The sequence below is a fragment of the Stenella coeruleoalba genome, assembly GCF_951394435.1.
Source record: "Stenella coeruleoalba genome assembly, chromosome: 2".
NCBI lineage: Eukaryota > Metazoa > Chordata > Mammalia > Artiodactyla > Delphinidae > Stenella > Stenella coeruleoalba.
Window position 1 is genome coordinate 39,160,346 of NC_137147.1, and position 25,572 is coordinate 39,185,917.

General features: G+C 34.3%; 1 protein-coding gene across 2 annotated transcripts in view; it reads right to left on the reverse strand.

Moving 5' to 3' along the window:
- HIF1A (hypoxia inducible factor 1 subunit alpha) overlaps positions 1-25,572 on the reverse strand; it is a 41,778-nt gene that overhangs the window by 10,041 nt on the left and 6,165 nt on the right. Inside the window, exons 2-9 of one of the 2 annotated variants that reach the window (XM_079915088.1) lie at positions 14,458-14,536; positions 11,803-11,993; positions 11,162-11,307; positions 10,991-11,075; positions 7,171-7,283; positions 6,043-6,245; positions 1,552-1,658; positions 261-408 (exon numbers count right to left, since the gene is read on the reverse strand). In XM_079915088.1, the coding sequence (XP_079771214.1) occupies positions 261-408; positions 1,552-1,658; positions 6,043-6,245; positions 7,171-7,283; positions 10,991-11,075; positions 11,162-11,307; positions 11,803-11,851 (851 nt within the window). In that variant the 5' untranslated portion in view covers positions 11,852-11,993; positions 14,458-14,536. The remainder of the gene's footprint in view (positions 1-260; positions 409-1,551; positions 1,659-6,042; positions 6,246-7,170; positions 7,284-10,990; positions 11,076-11,161; positions 11,308-11,802; positions 11,994-14,457; positions 14,537-25,572) is intronic. The other variant, XM_079915087.1, reaches the window with a different exon arrangement.

The following is a 25,572-nucleotide window of genomic DNA, read 5'->3' on the forward strand; positions in this document are numbered from 1 at the left end:
GGAGATCTGGTATTTTTTTCAAAGTCTTTTAAAAAATGGGAATAAAAAAGGATGGGGATGAATAGCTACTGATGGTAATTAGTGGAATCACTAAAATAGCTGGCCTAGAAACTCAGGTCAGAATACTGAAAACCATAATTAGGTAGAAATGTGAAAATAAAATAAAATTCAGTGAACATTTATAATCTTTCTATAAAAGAAAAGAGAGTATTCAAAGACTTACTACTTGTTCCCCCCAAATATTTATTTTCCAAGCTTACCTCACAACATAATTTACACATACAATGCACTGTGGTTGAGAGTTCTTAGTGTTATATATGACAGTTGCTTGAGTTTCAACCCAGACATAGCCACCTCTTTTGGCAAGCATCCTGTACTGTCCTGTGGTGACTTGTCCTTTAGTAAACACTAGGAGTGAAAAGGAAAAGAGTCATGTAGAGAAAATAACTTTGAATTTTTAATCGAATGAATAGATGCTGAATGTTGATCATTGTTTTAGAAAAAAGGAGAAATGTTTAATAGAATCAGTTTTAACTGTTTAAATTGAGAGACAGAGAAAACACCCCAGGATAGCTGAAAATGTACCTATTTCATTCTTCTAATCCCCCCAATAAACTCCTTTCCTGCCAACCTTCACTTTAAATAAGATGAAAGCCAGGGATGAGGGACAGCAGCGACTAAAATTCCTTTAACTACTTACAGGTTGAAAGTATCAGAAATATTAGAGAATGAATAACCCTGATTCCACAGAGAACATTCAACAAAGTGGCACTGCTATCATTTCCTTAAATTCCTGCTGTAGTTTCCAGAGAACCAAAGATGCTTCAAATAGATGTGCTAGCATATTTGAATCTCAGTTGATATCATGCTGAAGTCTTCTGGCAATTTAGGCAATCTTAATTATTGATTTGGGAGAAAGTACTAGATAAATAGTAACAATGATATCATCATGAGTATTGGGACCCTGACTCTGGACTTAGGCCCGTTTTGCAGTTCAAGGCTAATCATGCTAACTCAGTGACATTCAGGCATTCCCAATCACACTGGGAAGTCATGTTTAGGTACAGATTAAACAGGCAATTGAGAAATTCCAAAGTTTTACTTATCATGGGATCCTCAAATAACATTCATATGAGTAAAACTGAGCATTATGTCTTACGTCAAGTGTACCTGTTTCCACTAACTAGTGCATGATGTTGATCATATTTGCATTCATTGATTCACTGAACAGTTATTTTCTCAGTGCGTTCTTTGTGCTAACCGTTCTGAATACTTAGGTAAGAATTCTGAAAATGATGCTATATTCTATGATACATATTTTTTAGATTTTGTAAAATGCCAGGGTAGTTTTATATATCATTAAATGATTCTGCGTTAACTGGTATTGGTTACAATAAATACAAAACAAAGATTTAATGACCCACATCACTTATGAAGTGGTTTATTAAAATGTGTGGTCTAGGAAGACTGGTTAATTTTAACCAAAAAGTTAGATATATAACCAAACAGTAGAAATTGCAAGAGTTAAATAATTAGAATATCTATACTTACTATCATGATGAGTTTTGGTCAGATGATCAGAGTCCAAAGCATGATAATATTCATAAATTGAGCGGCCCAAAAGTTCTTCTGGCTCGTATCCCATCAATTCTGTAATTCTGTTAAATAAAAAATGTAAGTAAGAATAAAAATGACAGAAACTAACTAATGAAGGACATTTTGCTTCTCCAGAGTAACTGATATGCCTTAATCTTATGGACAATTGAATTTTCAAAAATAAAGAGCATTCTTCTTTGTTTAGATAAACTTATATCTCACCTATAGTAACTCTACAGTTACTAAATGCAGCACCATGCATTTCTTTAAGCCCTAAGGGTTCATCCTGCTATTTAACCCTTTTATCTGTTACCTATTTTTATCATGTTTTATTGTACACACTTTTGCTAATAAGACAGTTAATTAATGTAATAGATAGATACGAAGGTCTGCTAAATTAAATGATAAAAGCTTTAAAAGTAGTTAATGACATTTAATTTAAATTATAGACTAAACCCATAACATTATTCTACCATACAACCAGATTCCTTTTGTGTGTGTGTATACTAAATCAGATTCTTTATATAACAGTTCCTCTAGGCAAGGCTTTACACTTTGGGGGATCAATATCTACTACAAAATTTTAATATAGGAACTAAATAAATTCATATTTTGTTGGTTTGGGTAGATACTCTTGTACTTAGTTTTTGAAATTACATAAAATTATAGGAATTCATTTCAGATGAAACTGTGATATCAAAGTGAAAACGAACTGGAAAATAATCCATTTACCCATTCTGGTTCCCTGGCAGTTCCTTTAGAACAGAGACTAGATCTTATGACTTCCTCTAACCACAGTCTGAAATGGAGCCCATTTCATGAGAAAAAGAAAGCTGTCTTCTTAGCACCATGCTAAACATAAATATTCTCTCCTTTTCAGGGAGCAAAACATGAGTTAAGTTCTTTGATTTCTCAGACTTTAGGATTCAAAGGACTTTCTAACTGAGGCACAAGCAAAAGTTATATAATGCACTGTATCCAAAAAACCAGCTAACTCCAGAAAACACACAGGGGAGATATCCTTCTCCTAAAAAATGTATAAAACTAATACTGTTTGTGTTGTCATACCTTAAGGCAAGATCTGCCATAGTGTATTCCAAAATAAATAAACAGATAAATAGCTGAAAAAAACAGAAACTAAACAAAACTAAGCCAAAATCCAGAATTCTTTACTGAGGGATATCTCTAAACACATCTACGCTAGGTGGCAGCATTACAAAGGAAACTACTGTTACAAAAACCCAAAAATCCTATTTCTTTAAATTATGCTTTAAAAATGATTTTAATTGGTCTCATATAGGTTATATGTTTGAATAAAACTCTCATGGAATTAAATTTTTTTCATTATTTAAACCTTTATATTCCCATATGTGCCTGGCGTTGTTCTAGATGTGAAAATGCAAAGGCAAAGTATGGTGAATTTTCTGGTGCACTTACCACAGTACTTATGAAATTATGTGGCAAGTGCAGTGATGGGAATCGTGCAGGAATCAGAGGAACCAGCCCTATCCATGATAAGGAATGGTGGCGGTGAGGGACAGCTTCTTATAGGAGACTTATGAGTTGAGTATAAAAGAGAGTCAAAGAGAGAGCAAAACCATTTCGGAAAGAAGGTACACTACAAGCAAAGCCAGAGATGAGAAAATGGTCAACACTGTACAGGCAACAAATACTCTGACGTGGTTAGCAGGGGGAAGTGGGGAGGTGAGGCTGGAGAAGTAGGCAGGAGGATGAGATTAATGAGAGCTTTTGTGTATCACGTTAAGGAGCTCTGATTTAATCAGATGTCAATCAGTGCTTCTCAATCTGAGCTGAGGTATGTCTATCACTAAAATATAAACATCAAAATACAGCATTATTTTCCTAGGTCAATTGTATTCATATTTGAGGGAGAAAGGTCAAGATAATTTAACATTAGAGAATTACATAGCTTTTTATACCAAAAAGGGGAGGAGTGATCCAGAAAGTTTAATCAAAAAGTGTTTTTAATGGACTAGGAAACCTGTAATCTAAAGCAACTGTGCAGTACAGGATTCATTCATTCTAAGTATCATGGGGTGGGAATTAAACTTCATTTCTACTTTAGTGCCAGTTGTCGTGCCACAAACATAGTAGATGCTCAAATGTTTGAATGATTATAAGTGGAAATTAGTATAATAAATAATAGCCATTTGTGGGACATTTTGGATATAAGAAGTTTGATATGTTAGATTTTCTCAAAATTGAGAAAAATTTTTTCTATATCTTGGTTCTTAGGGGTTATAGCTGTGAGAAGTTCCTAAAAAGAGCTCTAACCAGAAAACAACAATCTCCTGGTCAGACTCAAAACCTTACTTGGTTGGTCTCTAAGCAGGCTGCCTTTACCCCTCTGCCACGACCATTTTGCTTATTTTCTAAGATAACCAGAAGGGGAATGTCACTCCCTTTCTTGTTTTCTCATTGTAGCTCCATCACTTTTCTTTCTCCCCAGCCCACCCCTATACTTCATACTGAGTTCAAAAAATAAAAAATAATTCCTAAAAAAATGATGGGCCATCTCTGTTCTATCATACATTGACATAAATACAGGCAGTAAACACCATAAAATACTTCTTAGCTCTTCTGTCTTCATTCTTCTTAAAGCTAACCCCAGTGGTGAAGCAGTCACTATGCGTACTAGGCACTCAACAAACTCCTTACAACGGCCTTTTGAAGCGTGACCCTTATTTAACAGATAAGGAACATGAGATTTAGAACAGTTAAGTTGTAACACCCAGGCCACACTATAAGTACCAGGACTGCAAGCCAGGACTGAATCAAGAATTATGTGATTCCAAAGCCAGTGCTCTGTCACATTTTCTTGTCCAGTAGGGCTGGGGCTTCTTATCCACTTCATGTTAGAGCTAAGGGCTTCAAATCGGTTTTCTCACATAATGTTCAAGTTGAAGATAATACAGATACATGTATTATACTCTAAACAAACTGATGCTCAAAGAAAAGTAGTAATGTGTCTAAGATCATCTGGATATAGGCAGCAAAGTCAGAAGTTAGTAGTCTGGGTACAGAACCTATGCCTTCAGCCACTGTGTTACACAGTCTTACAGTAAAAAATGGGACAACCAAGCAACTAATTACAAAAGCTGAAAAAAGGTTATGACAGAATATGTATAAGGAATGGTAGTTTTTTAAAGAAACAAGGAAAGCTCTACAAGTAGATGCAGTAGGTGGCTCTTGGAAGCTAAGTACGTGTTTGGAGTTGAGAAAACCATCATTGCACTAAGACAATAGTGCATGTGGAGTTCTCTGGCTGTAGGGTGTTGGGGGCCGCATCAGAAGGGGTCTTCCCCTTCTCCTGATTAATTTGGAGAAGTCAGCAGGGGCCAGATCATAAATATCTTTGCTTGCCATGCTAAGAAGTTTAGATATATTGCATAGGTCTGTTTTTCTTTCAGCTTTTCAAAATGTATGTCTTCCTTTGATAAAAATCTCCTGCTCTTATAATATTTTTTATAAACAAAAGTTTTTTTGTGTGTGAAGATGAAGGGAAGCAACTGAGGCATTTTCACATGACATGATATGATTTTCACATGAGGAATTCCACTTCTTGGAAACCTGGATGAGATTAAAAGGGCACAAATCTGTTGGCAGAGATGCAGTTAGGAGACTATGGCAACAGTTCAAGCCAAAGGTAATAATAAGCTGAAGAACTCAATGGCAGGAAAGCAAGAGTGGAAGGAAGGAATGGATCAGGAGGTATATGTACATAGTAAATCTATTAAGATTTAGGAACCAACTGAGTGTAGATAATGAAAGCAAAAGAAAAGTTAAGGACGACTTCCCAATGTTTGCTGGAGTCATGTGTCTACAGTGGTATATTAATCGTGATAGGCATTAAAAGAGGAAAAGCTGTTTCTGAAGTGTTGTTTAGGGGTAGGAGTGTTTCAGTCAAGTACAGAAATATTTAGTCTATAATACAGAAGAATATCCAGATAAAAATATCAAATTGACAATTAAATGGAAATAGTTATGAGTAGAAATTTGAGAAACAGCAATAGAAACCATGGGCAAGGATGGAGCTGCTCAGGAAAAATATGTAGGATGAGGAGATGACCAAAGACTTTGCTTTCTAATCCACAAACAGAAGTAATCCTTCCTCAAATTATGCACTGTATATCTCTAAAATATATTTATCTTTTCTTTAAATAAATTAGAACCCCTAAAGGAAAAAGACCTCATCCTAATAATCTCTGGATAGCACCTGCTAGAGTAAGTATGTATGGTACATAGTAAATGTGCAATAAATGTGGCTGAATTAATCTATAAAGTTAATTTTACTAAATTCTAGGATGTATGGTTGTATTCAACTTAAGTGGAAGAAAGCATACATAGTCTTTATTACAGTTAATAGTTAAAAAAAGTTCTGTGGACTAATTAAAAATTTCAAGTTATATTTTATATTTCATTTACCTTTCATCACAATAAGAAAACTTCATATCCAGACTGTGACGACTGAGAAAAGTCTTGCTGTCTAAAGGAATTTCAATATTTGACGGATGAGGAATGGGTTCACAAATCAGCACCAAGCATGTCATAGGTGGTTTCTTATACCCACATTGAGATTGGTTACTATTGGTATCATATACATGAATATGGCCTGTGCAGTGAAGTACCTATGTATAAAGAAAAACAAAGCAGTTTTTAAAAAAATTTATGCTAGTAAAAAACAAAATGCAGAGACAGTTGAGTCTGACATGGCAAGTAAGCTTTGATAAAAGTTACTGTCATTAGTAGATTACTACATTTTTGAAAATCAATAAATGTTTTCCCTACAACACCACCCATGACCCCTCAGGCACCATAAGATTACTCTTTAAAAAAATTTGCCTTCATACAAATCTGAGCTGATTTTTCACTCATCTGGTCACTATTTGATGGTTATTTCTTGATCTGATGACTGTGTTTCAACACTGAGCAAAGAAATGATACAACAACGAATAGAAAATTAATCTCTATCAAGATTCAAACACTGGGTGGTTGGCAAAGCCAGTAGCATCACAATGCACATAAGTTCATGCCTCAAATTGGTGAATTACTACACTGTTTGGATGTTAAATCTATAAAGGCCAAGGAACAGTAAGTTTTTCCCTCATAGTTCTAATGCTATCTTAATTTTATTTATTTATTTATTTTTGGCTGCACTGGGTCTTTGTTGCTGTGCACGGGCTTTCTCTAGTTGTGGCGAGTGGGGCTACTCTTTGTTGCGGTGCGCGGGCTTCTCGTTGTGGTGGCTTCTCTTGTTGTGGAGCACGGGCTCTAGGCATGCGGGCTTCAGCAGTTGTGGCACATGGGCTCAGCAGGTGCAGCTCGCAGGCTCTAGAGCACAGGCTCAGTAGTTGTGGCACACGGGCTTAGTTACTCCGCGGCACGTGGGATCTTCCCGGACCAGGGCTCGAACCCGTGCCCCCTGCATTGGCAGGCGGATTCTTAACCACAGCGCCATCAGGGAACTCCTCTAATGCTGTCTTAATATTAGAAATGTCAAGATGTATTAATTTATCTATAAATCAAGTGCATTCACAGATCATTTTTACTTACTTTCCATGTTGCAGACTTTATGTTCATAGTTCTTCCCCGGCTAGTTAGGGTACACTTCATTCTGAGAAAAAAGCTCCGCTGTGTATTTTGCTCTTTACCCTTTTTCACAAGGCCTAATGAAAACATGAAATAAACTTAAAAAACATAATTAAACACACAAATTTATTACAGTAAGAATAGCATAGTCCCCAGCACCTAGGTGCTATTCAATGAAAAGTGTCAACATGAGCACAACTGCTTTGCGCATTTTAACATACCCAAGGGATTTAACACACTCCTAGTAAGTAATGGGTTCACAGTAGTAGTGATTCCCTGAGTTGGTGGGATGAGAATCCATATTTGGGATAGCACCTAATCATTTCACATTCAAGCCAGTAAGGTTGGTCAAATTACAAAGAAATATAAACACTGTATGAATTTGCCCTATAACTGTGTTATCAGTGTACAAAGCACACCCAAAAAAAGAACTTCAGCAAACTCCTCCAAACTTTTACTAGATGTGCTAGCTCAATTTATAATAAATATTCTGTATATTTATAGAACTTTTAAAACAGAAAATTTCTCTTCAATAGCAAGTAACATTTTTATATATCTGATTTTTCTTAAATCTTCCTGTAAAGCAAGCAGGAAATTATCTCTACTTTGTTACTAGGAAAAAAAAAAAACATGTTGAATGACTTTCAAAGCAAAGTTAGATTTAAATAAACTCAAGTCTATTTACTCCCATTCCAAGCCTCAGATAACTAAAAGAATGAGATTAGACTCAGGTGACTAAACAAACAGCAACTTGATTTCTCCTCTTCCTTGATCAGTCTGATTCACAACAAATACAAAAATATTCATTATTCAGGATCTGGACTAGATACTTCAGGCAATATAAAGATGAACAAGACACAATGCCTCTCCTGAAGAAGTTAAAAATTGAGTATACGTAGTGAGGCCAATGACAACAATATGATGTAGAGTAAGCGCCCAAGGCTTACAAGAACTCTTTAAAGGAGTACAGAGAGAGATTAGAAGATAACTTCTAGTCAAGGGGAAATCTAGTCAAGGGGAAACCAAAAAGTCCTTCTTAGAAAAATAGACATTAGAATTTCAGTAAGTAGAGATGAATAAGAAGAGTATTCCAGGCAGAAGAACAGAACGAAAAACAGAGAGGTGAGAAAAAACAGCACATATTTGGGGAACAGTGCATAGTCCAGTTTGACTATAATATAAAGTACATGCAGAGGAGTAATGAGACAAACTTAGAAGGGATGGTTAGGCCTATAACTATAGAGGGCTATGGATGCCACAATGAGGAGTTCAGCCTTACATATACAAAATACAGCTTCTAAAAAATTTGAGTTGGGAAGCACAATAGGAACTTAAGGAACATTAATCTAGCAGCAATATATATGATGTGTTAGAATACAATGATGGTAATGAGGGGCTGAGCAGCAGGCAGTAGAAGTGAAAAGAAGGGCAACAAAAGACAAGTGAAGAGGTAGAATCTATAAAAACTCAAAGATTAATGGAAATAAGGGAGAAGAGAACTTTTTAAAAAAGACCTGGAGATTTTGAGCCTAGTATATTGAAAGAAAAGTAACATGTGGAAAAGAAACAAGATAATACGTTTAAATTTAGGCTGCTTAGCTAGAAATACTGGACTCTTGAGAAAGAAGAGTTCTAGTTCATACTCACAATTACAGAATATAGGCAAGTTGGGGCAGTCTTGGTGCTGATACAAGTTATTTGGGTTTACTTAAATAGGACTGAATTTGCCCTCCCTAGAAGCATTTGAAAGTGGATTTTAAAAAGACACAAGAACCACAGTGGTCTTGGTGATGGTATTAGGGATGTGTGTGGGGGGGTGGGCGTTGTGGTAGCAGCAGAGATCCACATGTAAATTCTTTGGGGTATTTTCAGTCCTTCAAAATCTAAACTTGAATTGGACTGACCTTTGGGAACCCAAAGCCTTTGAACTGGGACATGAAGATATTAATAAATTTAAAAACTATGGTAAGTGAAAAGTACTAGCATTTTCCTAATGAAAAAAAGTTTTTAAACAACTAAGTTTTTAGCCCTATAAAAATAAATATTTTATAATAATTTAATGAACTCTAAATCTTATTTTTAGAATTTAAATGAAATAGGACTATGCTGTATAAACAATACCACAGGCTCTTAGTGTATCATCGAAATGTGATGCATTGCAGCAGCCGCACTTTGCTAAAAGTGAAAATCTGCATTTTTCTTTCCCAACAAGATATCAAAAATTCATTAACATTAGGAATGATTTTTTTAAATGTTCATAATTAAATCACAAATTTATTATAAGAGAGCATATGTGCTTTGAACGTTCATGTGCTTTAAAGAAACATTTGGTTAAAAACATACATTTAAGCTATAATAAGTAGACTATATCTGATTTAGAATAATGCATTAGCATCATTACCAAATCAAAACAAGACTTCCATATATCCATGCATTTATAGTCTAGCCCAAGGGAAGCACTGAGCTGCCAATACAAACCTCAAAGTGTAAACACTATATTAAACTCATCAACGGCCCACTTAGGTCCTTGCTTAGAGTACATTTACTCCTCCTTTACACAGAATTCTAAAAAGTATTCATTTGCTTTCCAAGTTCACAGTAAGAACACGGCATGAAATTAAATAACAGAAGAGGGCTCCAAGGTGAGAAATGGCAGTAGAATGTAATGAGAGTTGGTGAACATGAAAAGAGCTCTAAAGTACTAAGGAGTGTGGACTTGAGCCAGTCTACCTTAGTTTAACCCTTATTCTGCTGTTTACTAACCAAGTAATCTTCAGCCAGTTATTCAATAACTCTGTAACTCAGTTTCCTCAGTAAAACAGAAATAGTTAACCTCACAGGGTTTTTAAAGGAGTTAAAGCACATAAAATTCAGAAAACAGTGTCCTGGCACAGAGTAATCTCTCAATAAAGGTTAACTATTAGTATAAATGAGGTGAGATTAAACAGAAAACCATAAAAAATTATTAACAAAGAAATATAAATGAGGTTGTTTAATGTAGAAGCAAACAAACTTACACTTAAGTGGGAGAGCTGCAAAGAACAACCACAGAGCAAAATGACAAATTTTCAGTGTGGTAACTTTTGAGTCATGAAAGAAAGATCAAATTATGATCTATATACTCTATTTAAGAAGGCACAGCTGTGAAAAGACTTTAATTCAGTTTTTGTAATTCACAAGGTACTTTTCTCCCAAATCTTGGAAGATTTGATTATTTTTAACAATTCATTCCTGAGTTAAAGGTCCGAGCAGGTCTTTTTTGTTACTGCTAATGTGGAGGCATCCATAATGTAATACTTTCTAACTGAACTGCATAGTCTCAAATTATTGTGAACAACCTGAGGGGTCAGACAGCAGTTATGCTCTTTAAAATTGGGGAAACTTTTTCTTTTTCTTGGGCATTTAGAAGCTTGAGCCCAAACTGGCACCTCAACTTTAATAACTGTCTAAATCCTATTATTTGTATTATGACTTCCCCTTGCCTTAAAGTTACATTCTAAATTAACTTCCTTGGTCCTGATTTTCATTTATTTTTCCATTTTATCAATTCTTATATTTGTATAATTATTTATGGATTAGGTGGGCTTTTTAAAAAATTTAGGTATTTTTATGAAATTCCTAAAAAATAGAATAACATGGACTTAACAAAGAATAGAGTAACATTTTATTAAGCACGAAATGAGGTTTGGCCTTAGGTTACAACAGCAAAATTTTTAAATTAGTGACAGTATCCAATTAGGTAAAACCACCTGTCACAATAAATCAAACAAACTTTTCTTCTCACCATTTCTGTGTGTAAGCATTTCTCTCATTTCCTCATGGTCACACGGATGGGTAAAATCAAACACACTGTGTCCGGTTAGTTCAAACTGTAAAAACATTAAAAAAAAAATTAGACCTATAACATAAAATCATAAACACATACAGAAGGGCTCTTAATATGTGGGTATTTTACCTGAGTTAATCCCATGTATTTGTTCACATTATCCGAAATGTAAATCATGTCACCATCATCTGTGAGAACCATAACAAAACCGTCCAAGGCTTTCAAATAAAAGCAATTCATCTGTGCTTTCATTTCATCTTCAATATCCAAATCACCTAAAAAAAGCACAAGAAGAAAAAAATTAGTTAAAAAGTTATACTTAAATGATAGTAATATTCAGATGTTTTTATAAAGTTTTCCCCAGATACTTTATTTAATACATGCAGCATATATTTTTTCTATATATTTAAATTTTTTCTCCTGTCATTCTTTTAACACAAAACACAGTCAAGGCCAGAGGACAGGAAGACTAAAATTAGATTTTCCAAGGGCTTTTAATGATTATTTAAACTAATGAAGCAAGGCAAACCACTGAAAAGAGACGGGTCATGTCATTAGATACAGGTAGCTAGGTAGGTAGGTGCAGCAAGAGAAAAAGAGGGGGAGGGAGGCCAATACCTTAAAATTCCTGAATGAAGCTTTAAAGGCAGGTAATAAAAAGGATATCATGTTACAAAAGAAGTGAGAGTATGACCACCTTCTAAAAGTAATTTCCAATTACTTCTGATTTCTAATTTTTAGACCTATCATGTCCTTGTAAACCAACTCACCAGCATCCAGAAGTTTCCTCACACGCAAATAGCTGATGGTAAGCCTCATAACAGAAGCCTTATCAAGATGTGAGCTCACATTATGGGGAAGTGGCAACTGATGAGCAAGCTCATAAAAAACTTCAGACTCTTTACTTCGTCGAGATCTGGCTGCATCTCTAGACTTCTCTTTTCGACGTTCAGAACTTATCCTATTTAACAAAAGAGAGGAGGAGGAGGAGAGAAAAAAGACAATACGTTAGTTTGCGTCTGCTTGAATAAAACTCATTTTACATTTTTCTGCTTACCATGAAAGGATAAGAAGATGCCATGTAGTTAAATTTATATATAGAGATTTATCCTACTACATAAATGTATTTTTTTAAAGACAGCTACACAAATTGTTGGATTACTGCAGACAAAAGGAACTCTCACAAGAAGTCCAAGGTGAAGCTTCACACCTGTCCAAAGCAAGTGTTTCCTCCCTGGCACATCAAATTGGAGAGGATGTTTTTGATTTGGCCAAAATCTTAAAAGTAGCCTGTATATCTAAGGCTGCACTTTCATAGCCATTCAAAAGTAGTCTCAACTTAGAGACTTTTTTCCCTCTATGCTACCACATGAGCAATACTGACTGTGAGCTACAGGAATTTATATCAGCATCTATAATCAGCTACTGTTTTCAGCTTGCTTACTCCTTTAGCAACCCCTTATCTATTCAGTATTACTGGCACAAAAGGTACCAAATAAATGCAGGCGTATGGAAGAAAAAAATGATGTGGCATAATACTAAGAATTTAAGAGAACAGTTTAAGAAAAACTAATAAGGGTGTCAATATAATCATACATCTTTAGGGAACTCTTCCAAGAATAAAATCAGTCAGAAAGATTTTCATAAGTCATCCAAGCAGAGCCATCTTCCTTTGCTTCACTGTGTAGCACTACCTATTCCTCCTGACCCAGCTGAAGGTAAACAAGGCTAACCTGGTTCTATCCTTAGCTTCTTCTTTAATAGCTATTGTTTATTAAAACCTACTATGTGTCAAACACTATCCTGTACTAGTTCTCTCATAACAACCTGTAAACAGGTTAAATATTATCCCTATTTTACGGATGAGGAAACTGGGATTCAGTAGGTTAAAAATAGCCATGCTGTAGGAGACAGGATTTCAACACAGGTGGTTTTTTTAAATTTTTACTTAAGTCTCTGCTCTTCCACAAGGCTTTATCTTCTTAATGGAGAATGCTGCTGCTTCCTCAAATACTCAGCTGCTCTCCTATGACCCTCAACCTAATCCAATTAAATCAATTATTTATTAAATGTTGAAAATAGCCATTACCATTTATTGAGCACTTAGCACTGTGCTAAGAACCCTGCCAGCATTATTTCACTTAATCTTCCTTATATTCTGTGAATTAAGTACATGATTGTCTCCACCTTAAATCTCTCCTCCCTCCACTATCTACAAAGTTATGAGGTTCAATCATAGAAGTAACATTCTCAAAAACAAGCAAGGCTCTTCATTCTCAAGAGTATGCTCCTGTTATGCTGTATAATTACAAAGTGAAATTCCAGCAGCGGTGTTGTGACAATAGTGATGATATAATTTTAGCACTTGCTCACGTTTGTGTGCTCATCTGACTTTTATACTTTAATAAGGAATGTGAACATTTGCTATTATTAGTGAACTTTGATACAAAAATTTCAATTCAAGCAACTAGATCAATTTAACTTGAGTATCTTGAGATTGAAGGTGAGCTATTAAAAATTATTACTACTTATAACTACTGACCTATATGAATCAGGATTTTCTCAATGCTGTAGAATTTTTTAAAAACACAAAAATATATTCGATGCTATAAGTCTAACATGAAAATCCAAGTGTCCTCAGTCTACAACTTCATTTTTTATTTGCATTAGAACTTCATTGTTCTCATTGATTTTAAGTAAATGTATTAAATTTGAACTTTAAAATGTACAATAATAAAAGTTTAAAAAACCTATCTTATACATGTACTGAAGTTCCTGGGGGTGGGAGAGACATCTAGTGTGTCCCCATTGGCCCTAGCATCTCAGATACTGTTTCTCTCACTTCTTTTCCCTTTTGAATTGGCAGGTAAGAGGCAGCAGTGGAGCGGGAAACAGATTTCTATCTGGTTCAAGTAAAATCACCAAAAAAACAGTGATGATCAATGATCTCATGATAAACCTGAATATTGGTTCAAATGCCACAATTAGTCCAGGTGATCAGAATTTAATCAGCAACTTTCATCAGATTTACTAAGCCCTTTCTTTTAAATTACTCAACCAAATCTAAGCTACCAACAAATTACTACCCAACTGAAACACCTGGTGAAAAACTTAAATCCTTATATTACATGCTATATGCTTTTAAAGGGCATCTGATCAAGCTAACCATGCTGATGGATTATCTCTATATCTTTAGAAATAGTTGTATTGTTCAGAACTTTGAAGATAATGAATGTCCAAGATATGGCAACCAAGTTTTATAAGACAAATCCATTAGAAATGTGAGCTTGGATAGAACATTTAAAGGATAATATATTTAAGCTAGTGAAGACTGTGAGAATAAGAATTTGAGCATGAGCCAGGATTTTGGAAAAAAAGTAAGCCTCAATAAAACAAGTAATATGATATCTCAAGAGTTGACAAACCTAAATTAGATGAAGAAGGTGATGAAAATCAGTATGTCTTCTATTCATAATCAATCTAGACATAAAGCAATCAGGAGACCTGTAATAAAGATTTAATGAAGAAATTTATCTGATGTTCTTCACATGTGACTATAGGAGCTCTTAAAACATTTCTCAGCTTAAAGCTAAAACTTCCAAAATTCTTAATAGTTTTAGCATCTGAACTGCCCAGCTTCTTGTCTACTCACAGGAAGGCTCTTTTTATCAGTTCATACCCCACAGAATTACAGTACTATTGACCACAAATTATTTCTGGTAGAGCATGGAATCTAGGTCCCACAAAGATGAATCCTGTACTATTTATTTACTTACTATTTAGATGGCACAATAGAAGTTTTGTAGACCAGAACAGGCAGATTTTTAGCATGCAAATAAGGGCACCGTTATTCTCTAAATTATCAATTCCATCTATGTTGTTTTTATTAAGTACAGATCAAGTAAAGATAGTCACACTAGAAATCAGTCAAGAGTACAGTAAAAATTCTGTCTTTTGAATAGTTTGCTTACCCATTTCCATGACCATTTTAGAATCAATGTTTGAGTAAACTAGCAGTACAGCTTAATCTTTGTGGTACTATAGTTTTCACATACTTACTATTTCATTATTATTTAGCATACAGTACTGGACAAGAAGCTAGTAGTTATATCCTCATATGATTTTGTATAGGAAATACATTTAGAGCTGCTGTCTTATTAAGCTTCTTGTGTACAGAGTTCATGAATAAGCAATAGCCATTTTACAGAGAAAGCCTATTATTCTTCAGATTAATAAGAACACAGAATAATTGCATATATGTTAATTCATCTGTGTTGTCTACTAATTGCACAAGAAAAGCCTGTTGGCATTCCTAATTGTAAATATTGGTGACTTTAAGAACTGAAGTTAGATCATAATCATTCGAAATGTTAACAGATGAACAGACATTTCTAATAAAGTTAAGGTATAAATTAAAAAAAAAATCTCTCAGCTCTATTATTTGCGGCTTTAAAAATTCTTTCTGGCCTTGAAGGTACAAGTTGTTGTTGTTTTGCACTTCTTGTGTATTTCTATAAGATAGACATTCTGAAGTGAAATTCCATGATCTAAAGGATATGGCATTTAAGTTATCCTTTACCAAAAAGATCTGTTTCCATTTTTGTCTCTGCCAACCCATGAATGTGTATTTATTTGCCCATGTGTTCTGTGGTAATATATATTATGGGTCTTTTTTATTGTTTTAATTTTTCCCAAGCTGAGATATGAAATTTGTATATCTCATTGTTTTAGCTGCCCTGTACTTCTTAATGTCTCAGGTCAGAGGAAATTCCAAGGAAATTTTCATTCTTTATTTGGCATTTTGGCCTGCAGCTTTAAATCTAAACATCTATACATGGTGCGTACTATGTACACAGTGGTATTCTAAACTTTTTTCACCTATTAACTTATTTAAACCATTATATCATCACCATGTTACAGATAATGGAACCTGGATAAATAGTTTACCCAAGTTTACACAGTTAATAAATGGTAAGCCTATATTCAAACTTAAGCAGTCTGGCTCTAGAAACCATGCTATTAACACTAGACTATGCTGCCTCTCAGAAACTCATTTTAATAACCAAGATAAGTATTTATAAGTCCAGGGCATTATTATAAAGTTCAAAATTGGTCTACTTTACATCTCCAAAGACATAAAAGAGAGGTATAGGGGTTGGCTTTGGAACTTAGGACCTGACCCTAAGCTATTCAGAGGAACTCATGGCCAGGCTCTTTCCTGGAGTCTGCCTATAAATCCAAAATTCTAACTGAAAGGCATCTAACAATGACAATCCTTTCTGCCCCACCGACTACCTGTTCAAGGCAAAGCACCCTTTAATGGGTACTGCCAGCCACTAAGGGGAGAGAATCAGTAATCCAATCAACTCATACATTCCCACTAGACTTTATTTTTAATTTGTGCAGAGGAGCATCTCTGTACTTAATTTGAACATCTTAAGCTCACTATTGTTGGTGTTTTTTTATTTGCTTAACATCCAGATCCCCAAAGTAAAACCAATCTGCATACTTACTTCAGGAGCTCTGGTCAGGCATAAACCAATTGCCAAGATACCTATTTACACAAAGTACCATGAGAGAAAAGATGAAGAGAATTTTCCCCCTTCTAACATTTATTGAGCACTTACTATGTGCTAGGCGCTGTGTATTGCTTTCACTTAAATATAATGCTTTCATATATTAGCTCATTTAATTATCATAACTCTTTAGAGAACCAAAACACTAGATGGGAAGTGGCCTTCCTGAACCTCAGAATAACCATCTTCATTCAAGAACTATTCATTCAATAAGTATTTATTGAGCATTTATCAAGTACCATGCACTGTGTAAGTACTAGGAATATAGTGATAAGCAGAACAGCCCTCATGGAGCATAGCCAGCCTCCCACTTAGTCTACTGAAATAGTTACCTAATGCGATATTCCCAAATGCTGATCTAGCTGCATTGTAATTACTTGGGGACAGTCAATATTTCAGACTTCTGGGCCTTACCTTTGTAAATCTGATTCAGTAGATCTGAAGTAGGGCCCCCAAATCTGGGTTTTTTAAAACTCCCAACATGTATATGATACACAGTGAGATTTAGGAACCACTGACTGAACTAATCTGCACTGTCATTTTCATTCAATTTCGCCCTCAAATCACTACCACAATGATACTTCCAAACGAAGAACTCTGATATTATGTCCTGCTTAAAATCCCATCAAAGGTACACAGGACAAAGTCTAATTATTTTCAGATGAAACCCTCCTTTAGCTAGTTTCCTGCCCATCTCTTCATCCTCATCATTTCCCACATTTCTTCGGCCACATTGTAGTTACTCAAAAGCATAGTATGTTATTCATTTATGGCTCACTCACTCCACTCTCTCTGCTGGGGTATCCTTCTCAATATGTAACTTGGTAAATTTATGTGAGAAACTTTCAAGATTCAATTCCATCATCACTTTTTCTCTGTTTTGTCTTCCAAAAACTGCTCCTCTCCCCTAGATCTGACCACTCTGGTTATTTTGCTATATTTATGTTCCTCTACAGTCCTTAAATCTTCCTGGAGGCAGGAGACTGCCTCGTTCAGTTTTGTGTTCTTAGTAGGCATGTGTGTAAGTGGCTTTAAGTATTTGGCCCAAATCTGCTATTTGACTTTAACTTCAGTCCATGGAAGGTTAACTGCCCCTTCAACATTCTTTTTTGGTATCACTGAATTTGTGATTCACCAGCATTCCTGTGATCCTATAGATTACAATCATAGTTAAACAGCATAATGATGTCAGTACTGGGAACAAGGCATACTATTTGGATTTACTGCAATTATCTGGATATGCACTTTCAAATATAAGTAACCATACTAGATGTTAGAATGGAAAAAAAAAAAGCTAAAAATAAAAAAAAATCACCAAGCGGTGTAACAGTGAATAGCACGGATACCATCACCAAGGAGAGTAAGTGATCTTGACAGAGAAGAGATTTACAGCATAGGAAGAGAGCTGAGAAACTAGAATACCTATCTGCTAAAAAGAAGCTTGAAGTTTAAGATTACTTCCCTTATCACTGCAATCTATGTCAGGAAAATGCATGAGTTATAGTTAATGTTGTTAACCAATTAAATCAATACCTTTATCACATTTATGTCTTCCTAGTCCAGCTGGAAACATGAGAGTTGATTCCTTTTATTTTCTATAATCTTTTCCTAGAAACTGTTGTAATTATTATCATAAGACACAAAAGTTTTCAGTAAGTTGATTTCTAATCTTATTGGCTTTTTTTCCAACGGGGGGTTAGCCTTAGACAAGTATTTCAGATTTATTATTAGGAGTATTCTCATCATAAATAGGATTTGTTGTTATATTTTCCATCTAGTAATTGCTGTAAAACCAGAATACTTCAGATAATGTTTAATTTTTTAAAATCCCTCTTAATGGACAAATCAACAAAAATTTGACATTTCAAATTAAATTTTCAGGACGGTTAGCTAGCTATTATTTATAATTAATTTCTCCAGAAAAATGTCTCTGAATTCTAATCAATAAATTTAAAAATGAACCTTTAGGATACTCATGTTAGAGAATATATTCATTTATTCCACAAATGTTTCTTGGTCATCTCCTATGAGACCGATGCTGTTCTCAGCATGGGACATAGTACAATAAACAAAACAGACCAAGTTCCTACTCCCATGGAGCTTATATTCTAGGACAAATATGTCTTCGTTTCTTGTCTTTATTCAATAGTCGTTACCAGGGTCAATTCCTAACTGACAGAACATTAGCCACAGAAATAATCTTCCCACAAAACCAAGTAATATAAAATTTTAGGAGACAAGGCAAAGTCTACAAAAATTAATCTGTAGTTATATAAGATGTTACAATACAGTAGTATGCAAAAACAGCAGGCTCTACAACAAAATTTGAGTATGAATCCATTTCTCTCTGTGTCTATATAATGCATATTTATGTATATGAATAAATGTATAACTTATAAATGCACAGATAAAACCAGAAAGATACAATATATAAAGTGTTAGCAAAGTTTACACATGTTAACAACAGCAGTTTCAAGATGGCAGGATCACAGATTATTTTGTTCTTTAAGAATATCCACCACTGAACTAACACTAACACTGACACCTGCACTTGTCAGAAAAATCTGAAAGTAGTCATCTTTTAAACTTGTCTTCTAAAAAGACTAACTGAAAACAAGTTAAATTTTTTCTTCATTTTGGAATAACGCAAGAACAATCATATTTTTTCCAGGGAATGGAAAGTAAAACTGAGTAAGCAATATAATTCAGTATTTTCAGTTTCTCATTCTAATCTAATTTTCAGATTTTGAAAATTCATCATTTTGTAATTAATTTGAAATTCCAAAAGGCAGGTGAAATGGTTTATAACAAAAAATATTAAGAATACATATACTTGTATTATTTTTGAAAGCAGCTTTAAAATTTCTTGGTTTAGATGATAATTATCTTACTAACTTAAGATCTCTTAAATGTCCACAATTAGAGAAAGATGGATTATTCACTTTCCAATAACCTCACAAAAATGCTTAGTTTTAACACTCGATTTTCTAATGTTGCAGTAAAATAAATAGGGGGAAAAAGAATCACTTTTAAATTAGAGGGTACATTCTGAAAATGAAATCTGTATCACATCTGAGATAGCATTAATATGTAAATGTTTTATCTATGCACTAATTAAATTAATTAGCTAATACATTTACATCTGTTTAATGATTGTGTATTGAAGTTGTTTGGAAAAAGAATATGCTTTTGTTTTTAGATTATTCTTAACTAGTGATTTAAAAATCAACTCTCTCAGTTCAGAATTGGTATTGAGCCTCTCAAAAACTCTTTGATCCCCTACAATATATAAAGTACTAGATAAATTTTTAAAATGTGAAGCTATTACTCTAAGATGGAGGTTCTCAAACTTTAGCTTCCCTCACAATCAGAGTTTCCAATTTGAAGGGCTGGATGGGGCCTGAGAATCTGCAATGCTAATAAATTAGCAGATAATACCAAAGATGCTGGTCTGGAGAATACCTTGAGCCCCTCTGCTCTAAGAAAATACTTCATTATGTGTCCTTCAAAAATGCCCAGAGAAGTAAAAGATTGTTCATCAACACTCAAAAATTGTCTACTAAATACCTTCTCTTTAAAAATCTGCCCAAATGCTTTACAAACAGGGAAAACATAGCCAGACTCTAAGACATTAACATAGCCACATACTTAGAACTCAGTAACTATAAAATACAATATGGACTTACACAAAATTAATCAATGGTTGACCTGTGGTCTGCATCACAATCACCAATAGAACTTTTCCCCCCAGATGTTTGTACCTAGATCCCAATCCTGGAAATTCAACTTGTAGGCTTGGCATGCCAGTTTAAAATAGTCTTCTGTGTACAACATGATTAATAAATTGGCACTGCTGTATGTTATATATGAAAGTTTGTAAGAGAGTAAATCCTAAGCATTCTCATCAGAAGAAAAAACTTTTTAAAAAATTTTGTATGTATGTGAAATGATGGATGTTCCATAAACTTATTGTGGTAATCATTACATGATGTATATAAGTCAAATCATTATGCTGTCCACCTTAAACTTATACAGTGCTTTACGTGAATTATATCTCAAGAAAACTGGAAGAAAAAAATAGACGAAGTCCAATTAAAAAGTAAAAATAAAAAAGAATCTTCCAGGTGATTCTGATGAGCAATCCTAGCTGTTCAAGGTTTGTGTTTCATTTATAGGTGCTTGTAAAGTTTACACATTCCTGAGTCCCATCCTAAATTTACCGAATCAGAACCTCTGCGGATGGGTACCTGGGAACCCTTATATTAATTAAACACCCAGGTGATTCTTAAGCCACAGAAATTTGAGAACCATCAGCAGATCTTATAGCAGAAGTTTAACAGGTTAGCCAGCAAATCTGAAAACAGAAAAATTTATTTGTAGCTGCAGCTACCTACACATACCATGATAACTGTGTTTGTCAGGCAGAACACTGAACTGAGTGGATTGGGCAATACTATGTAGAACGAAGTACAATTGCTGGGAATAAGAAGCTAGAGGTACCACTCAATGACAAGCCAGTAATAAAGTATGTGCTTAGTAAAAACCATAATTTTCCTCAAAAAGATCAGAGCATAATTAGGCTTTAAAGATGACCAAATGAAAAATGTGATAATGGTGCGACGTTTTTTCAATTCTCTGTAATAATTTTTTATAAATCACCTTTTAAACTCTTTATGAATGCCACAAACATCAAAGGATTGAGACTCACTGTCCGTGAGTAACAGCTGTGTGTTAATGGCTTTCCCGAAATCACGTCACCTACGCTATTACCCTTCTCCCTTAGCATTTACCTCCCTCTCAGCTTGTAAATGCCTTTCTGTTTCCCTTATCATATGCTTTCCGATAGTAGTAGAACTGAGACTGGAAATCAAGGTCAGTGACATTAAACTTTATGCATATGTATATTCAGAAAAATGTATCCTTAATTATTTGCTTAAATATAACGATACGTAAGTTATAATAATCAAGTTCTTTCTTATATAGTAGGGAAAAAATCACATGGAATGAAGGTATACACACAGAAATCACACCCTGAAGATTTTTCCTGTTTAGTTCTAAGCCGTGACCATGATGAAGTTTCTGGAAACGATGACAAAAGAGAAGCTCTTCTGAAGCAAATGTCTTGATTTTCCACCTACACCAATCCATCCTATCCAATGTTACCAACTAAAATTTCAACTAACCCTCTGATCCCGTTTCTTTGTCTATAAAAAGAGGATAAGGAATACTATTATTAAGTGGCAGCTCTCAGATTCCACCTAGGAATGATGCCTCTGTATTTAATACGGCCGATGCCTTTCCACACATCAGATGCTTAACATATAATTTTTAAATTTAAATTAAAAGATTAAAGAAATTTAGGATGTTTTTACTTAGGAATAGAAGGAAGAGACATGATAACTACCTTCAGATATTTGAAAAGGATGTCACACAGAAGGCAGATTTCATAATTTATGCAATTCCAGAGAGTAATAAGTGGGAGTTACAACATGGCAGGGTTTGCTCAATAGAGTTAAGCAGTGCTGAAGGTAAGCTATAAGAATTTTTAAATCTTATTCTCATTTTGGTGGCAATGTAAGAAAAAGAAAAGGAAAAAAGCATGTTATGGATCATCTAGAAGATCTCTATATAGATCTCTATCATTGTTAGAAACGTTCTGTGTTTGAAGTTGCATTTGTTTATGATCAAATTGGTACCAAATGATCACTAAAAGGAACAGGGTTACATTTTTAAACATGGTACACACAGATTGAGGTCACTGGGCACATCTCAAAGGTTCACAAGGATTACTTTGCTCCAGAAGAGATCTAAACAGTAGTCAGGGTTGAGAAATGCTGGGATAAAGAACTTTCTAACATTTAAAGCTGCAAAAATGTGAGAGTGCTTTTTGTGTGTGTCTAAGAAAATTCTCACAGCAGACTGGCAAATTTGTAAACACAATTATAGAAGATACTCCTGTGATGGCTGATATTAAAATAAATAATAAAACAAATAAAAAAAATTCAATCCTAAAGTCAATTATTTTGCAATAACCTCAAACTTAAATCACACTGTACTAAAAAATAAAACATGGAACACATAATGGATGAATCAATTAACACCAAAAACTGAATGTTCAACTATGGCCTGAGCCATCAACAATTCACTGCTCTGCCTGACAAATTAGATGCACAAATATCTGCTGAATAAATGAATGTGCAATAATATGTTACAGGCCATGGTGGTTAGGTGCTAGAGTAGTGGTCTAGGGTTGAAAAAAATTTTTGAATCATTGAGATAAATCAACTTCTTCATATTATCCAAGAAAATATCCCTTCCTCCACTCACAATGAAGGTTCTATTGATTTGACACATAACTCATTTAAACATTTTAGCTATGTTACCTGCAAAGGTAGGCAATTTCCAACTCTCCTCTGCAAACAGACTAAATAGACATTTAATGACGTTCTGACATCAAAAGAGCATGGAAAAGTAGGCTTTCTTAATTTCCCATCCTGTAACAGCCACACAAATACCCTTGAGAATATTCTTCTTCCTTTACTATTATCACTGTAGAAAATGATTATTTTAGAATAACCTGTCTACACAAAAAAACAAGTATCTTCACTTAATTTTCAAAGGCCAGACATTCATGGAAAAATAGCAATGTAGAGGAAAAGCACCACCAACTATTCTACTACTATTATAAGTTCACTGATGGTTTGGCTCAAAAGGACATCAGCCTTTGTCAGACTGTCCTAAAGAAGGTTTGAAGGATTCTAAATAATACCATGAGACTTAAAGGGAGTGAAACTCTTCTGAAAACAACTTAATAAATATAATAATAATATGGATATAATTGGTTTCTAGTTTATTAAGCCCTTACTTTGTGCCAAGAATTGTTATGAGTGTTCCACATGGGTTAATATCTCTTTTGTCCTCACAACAATACTATAAGGCAATTACCCTTACCCTAATTTACGGATGAACAAAGTGAGACCTAAAGAGGTAAAGCAACTTGTGCAAGATTACACAGCTAAAGTGGAAAAGTAAGCAGCCAGCCTCTAGAGCCAAACCTCTTAGCCATCAGTCATTCATTACTACATCTTTCTTAAAGAAATAAAAGCCTTAGTCCAGAGAAGAGATTTTAAGCTTTCCCAAAGCAAGAACAATTGTAGACCAACTAGATTTGATAGAGAACTCTGCAGAATATGAATTCTGGTGATTTGCAACAAAAACCTATAGCCCAGCATTGATCAAGAGTCCTGTATAAGGAGATAATAATCTACATCAAGACAATCAAATAATCTACAAAAAGACATTTGACTCATGTAATAAGGGAACCCCATTGACATTTAAAAATGAATAGTCCAAGCAGGGAAACGGGCATTCATCCAAGAGACTGATATGTGGATACTAGAAGACAGAGGGAGTTTCTTTTTTTTTTTATCATCACAAACTGTATGCATGCAGACATGGGAATGCTTAGTGGCCATAATTCATACCATATTAATAGCTTGTCAATGGCAGAATGAGGCCAACATGCAAATCAAGCAAAATATAAACCAAGTAATATTCAAGAGAAAGCCTGAGATTACACTTTAAGGACATCACTTAAGACTCTGGATCTAACTGTCCCTTAAACCAAAGCTAGATTGTGTGAGCTAGTAACAGCCTCCCAGCCCACACCCCCCAAACTAGTTTGAGCTGTGTTTCATCACTTGCAATAAAAAGAATCCTAATACACTTACAAACTGCCAGTGTTTCATATTAAAAACAAACTTTAATGATGATAAAGTACAAGAAAAGGGCACTCTCAAATACTGCTAGAGAATGTAAACTGGTCTAAACTTTCTGGAAGTTTAGAGTAAATTTAAGAAATGTTTGCTAAAGATGAAACAAGGGTAAAGATATTTTCCACATTTGCCTAGCTGATTTTCCCCAGCCATACACGCCTCTTAGTAAACTTTTTACTCAGTGTTCTAAGTACATAGAATTGGCAGGCACTAACTTTTAACATACCTTAAAATAGGGTATTGAGATCTTTTCAAGGCCAGTACATGTTACCTAGCTATATTTATTAACAAAAGTGTTTTCTGACCTGGTTTTAATAGATACTATAAATGTTTTTAAGTGATGAAAAATTACAATTCGAGATTCAAGAAAGTTCTAAAGTAGCACAAGAGATGCCCCAGCATAAGAAAAATTCCTATCAAAAGTGCAACATAGAAGAGCAATAACGACTTCCAAAAAATCCTTTTAAAAATCTTAAAATCGTCCTCTGCTTTCTTTGTTCATTCAGTTATCCTTTCATTTTGTTCATTTATTCATTCAAATACTTAGGAGGTCACTGTATGCCAATAATCTCTTCTCCATCACAAGTTTCAAATTCAGTCTATTTGTGATCTTGCTCATTGAAACATGTTTCAATTTTATAACTGAAAAAAGGGGAAGGGGTCACTTTAAATAAATTTGCTTAGCATCTGAAATCATGAGAAAAGATCTATATATAAGAATAGAAATATATTCCAACTCAAAGACTTAAGTGTTCTGCCTTTAAACCTTGTTTATTTTTACCATACTATTATTCAGTTGGAAAAAGAAATTCTCACAAACTATTAGGAAAAGTGGAGAAGCACAGGGAACTGTCACTAATGAGTGAAAACTGCAATATAAGCTAGGAGACACTTTAAATATATTGTGACTTTCAAAACAACTGGTAGAACTACAAGAACTACGGTAAGTTATGTTCCATCACTAATTTTCGTCCCATTTACAAAACAATAAATTTTGAAAATCATACTTGGAAATAATCTTTATGTTTAATATTATAACCAAGTGAAATTTTTAAATGAGGACACGCATAAATAACAGGTGAGATCACCAGAACAACTAAAAGATAACATCTTGGGAACAGTTATTTTATAAAAATAAGTCATTTCAATTATAGTTTTAAGTTCTTTAAAACAAAGTTACTAATGAAAT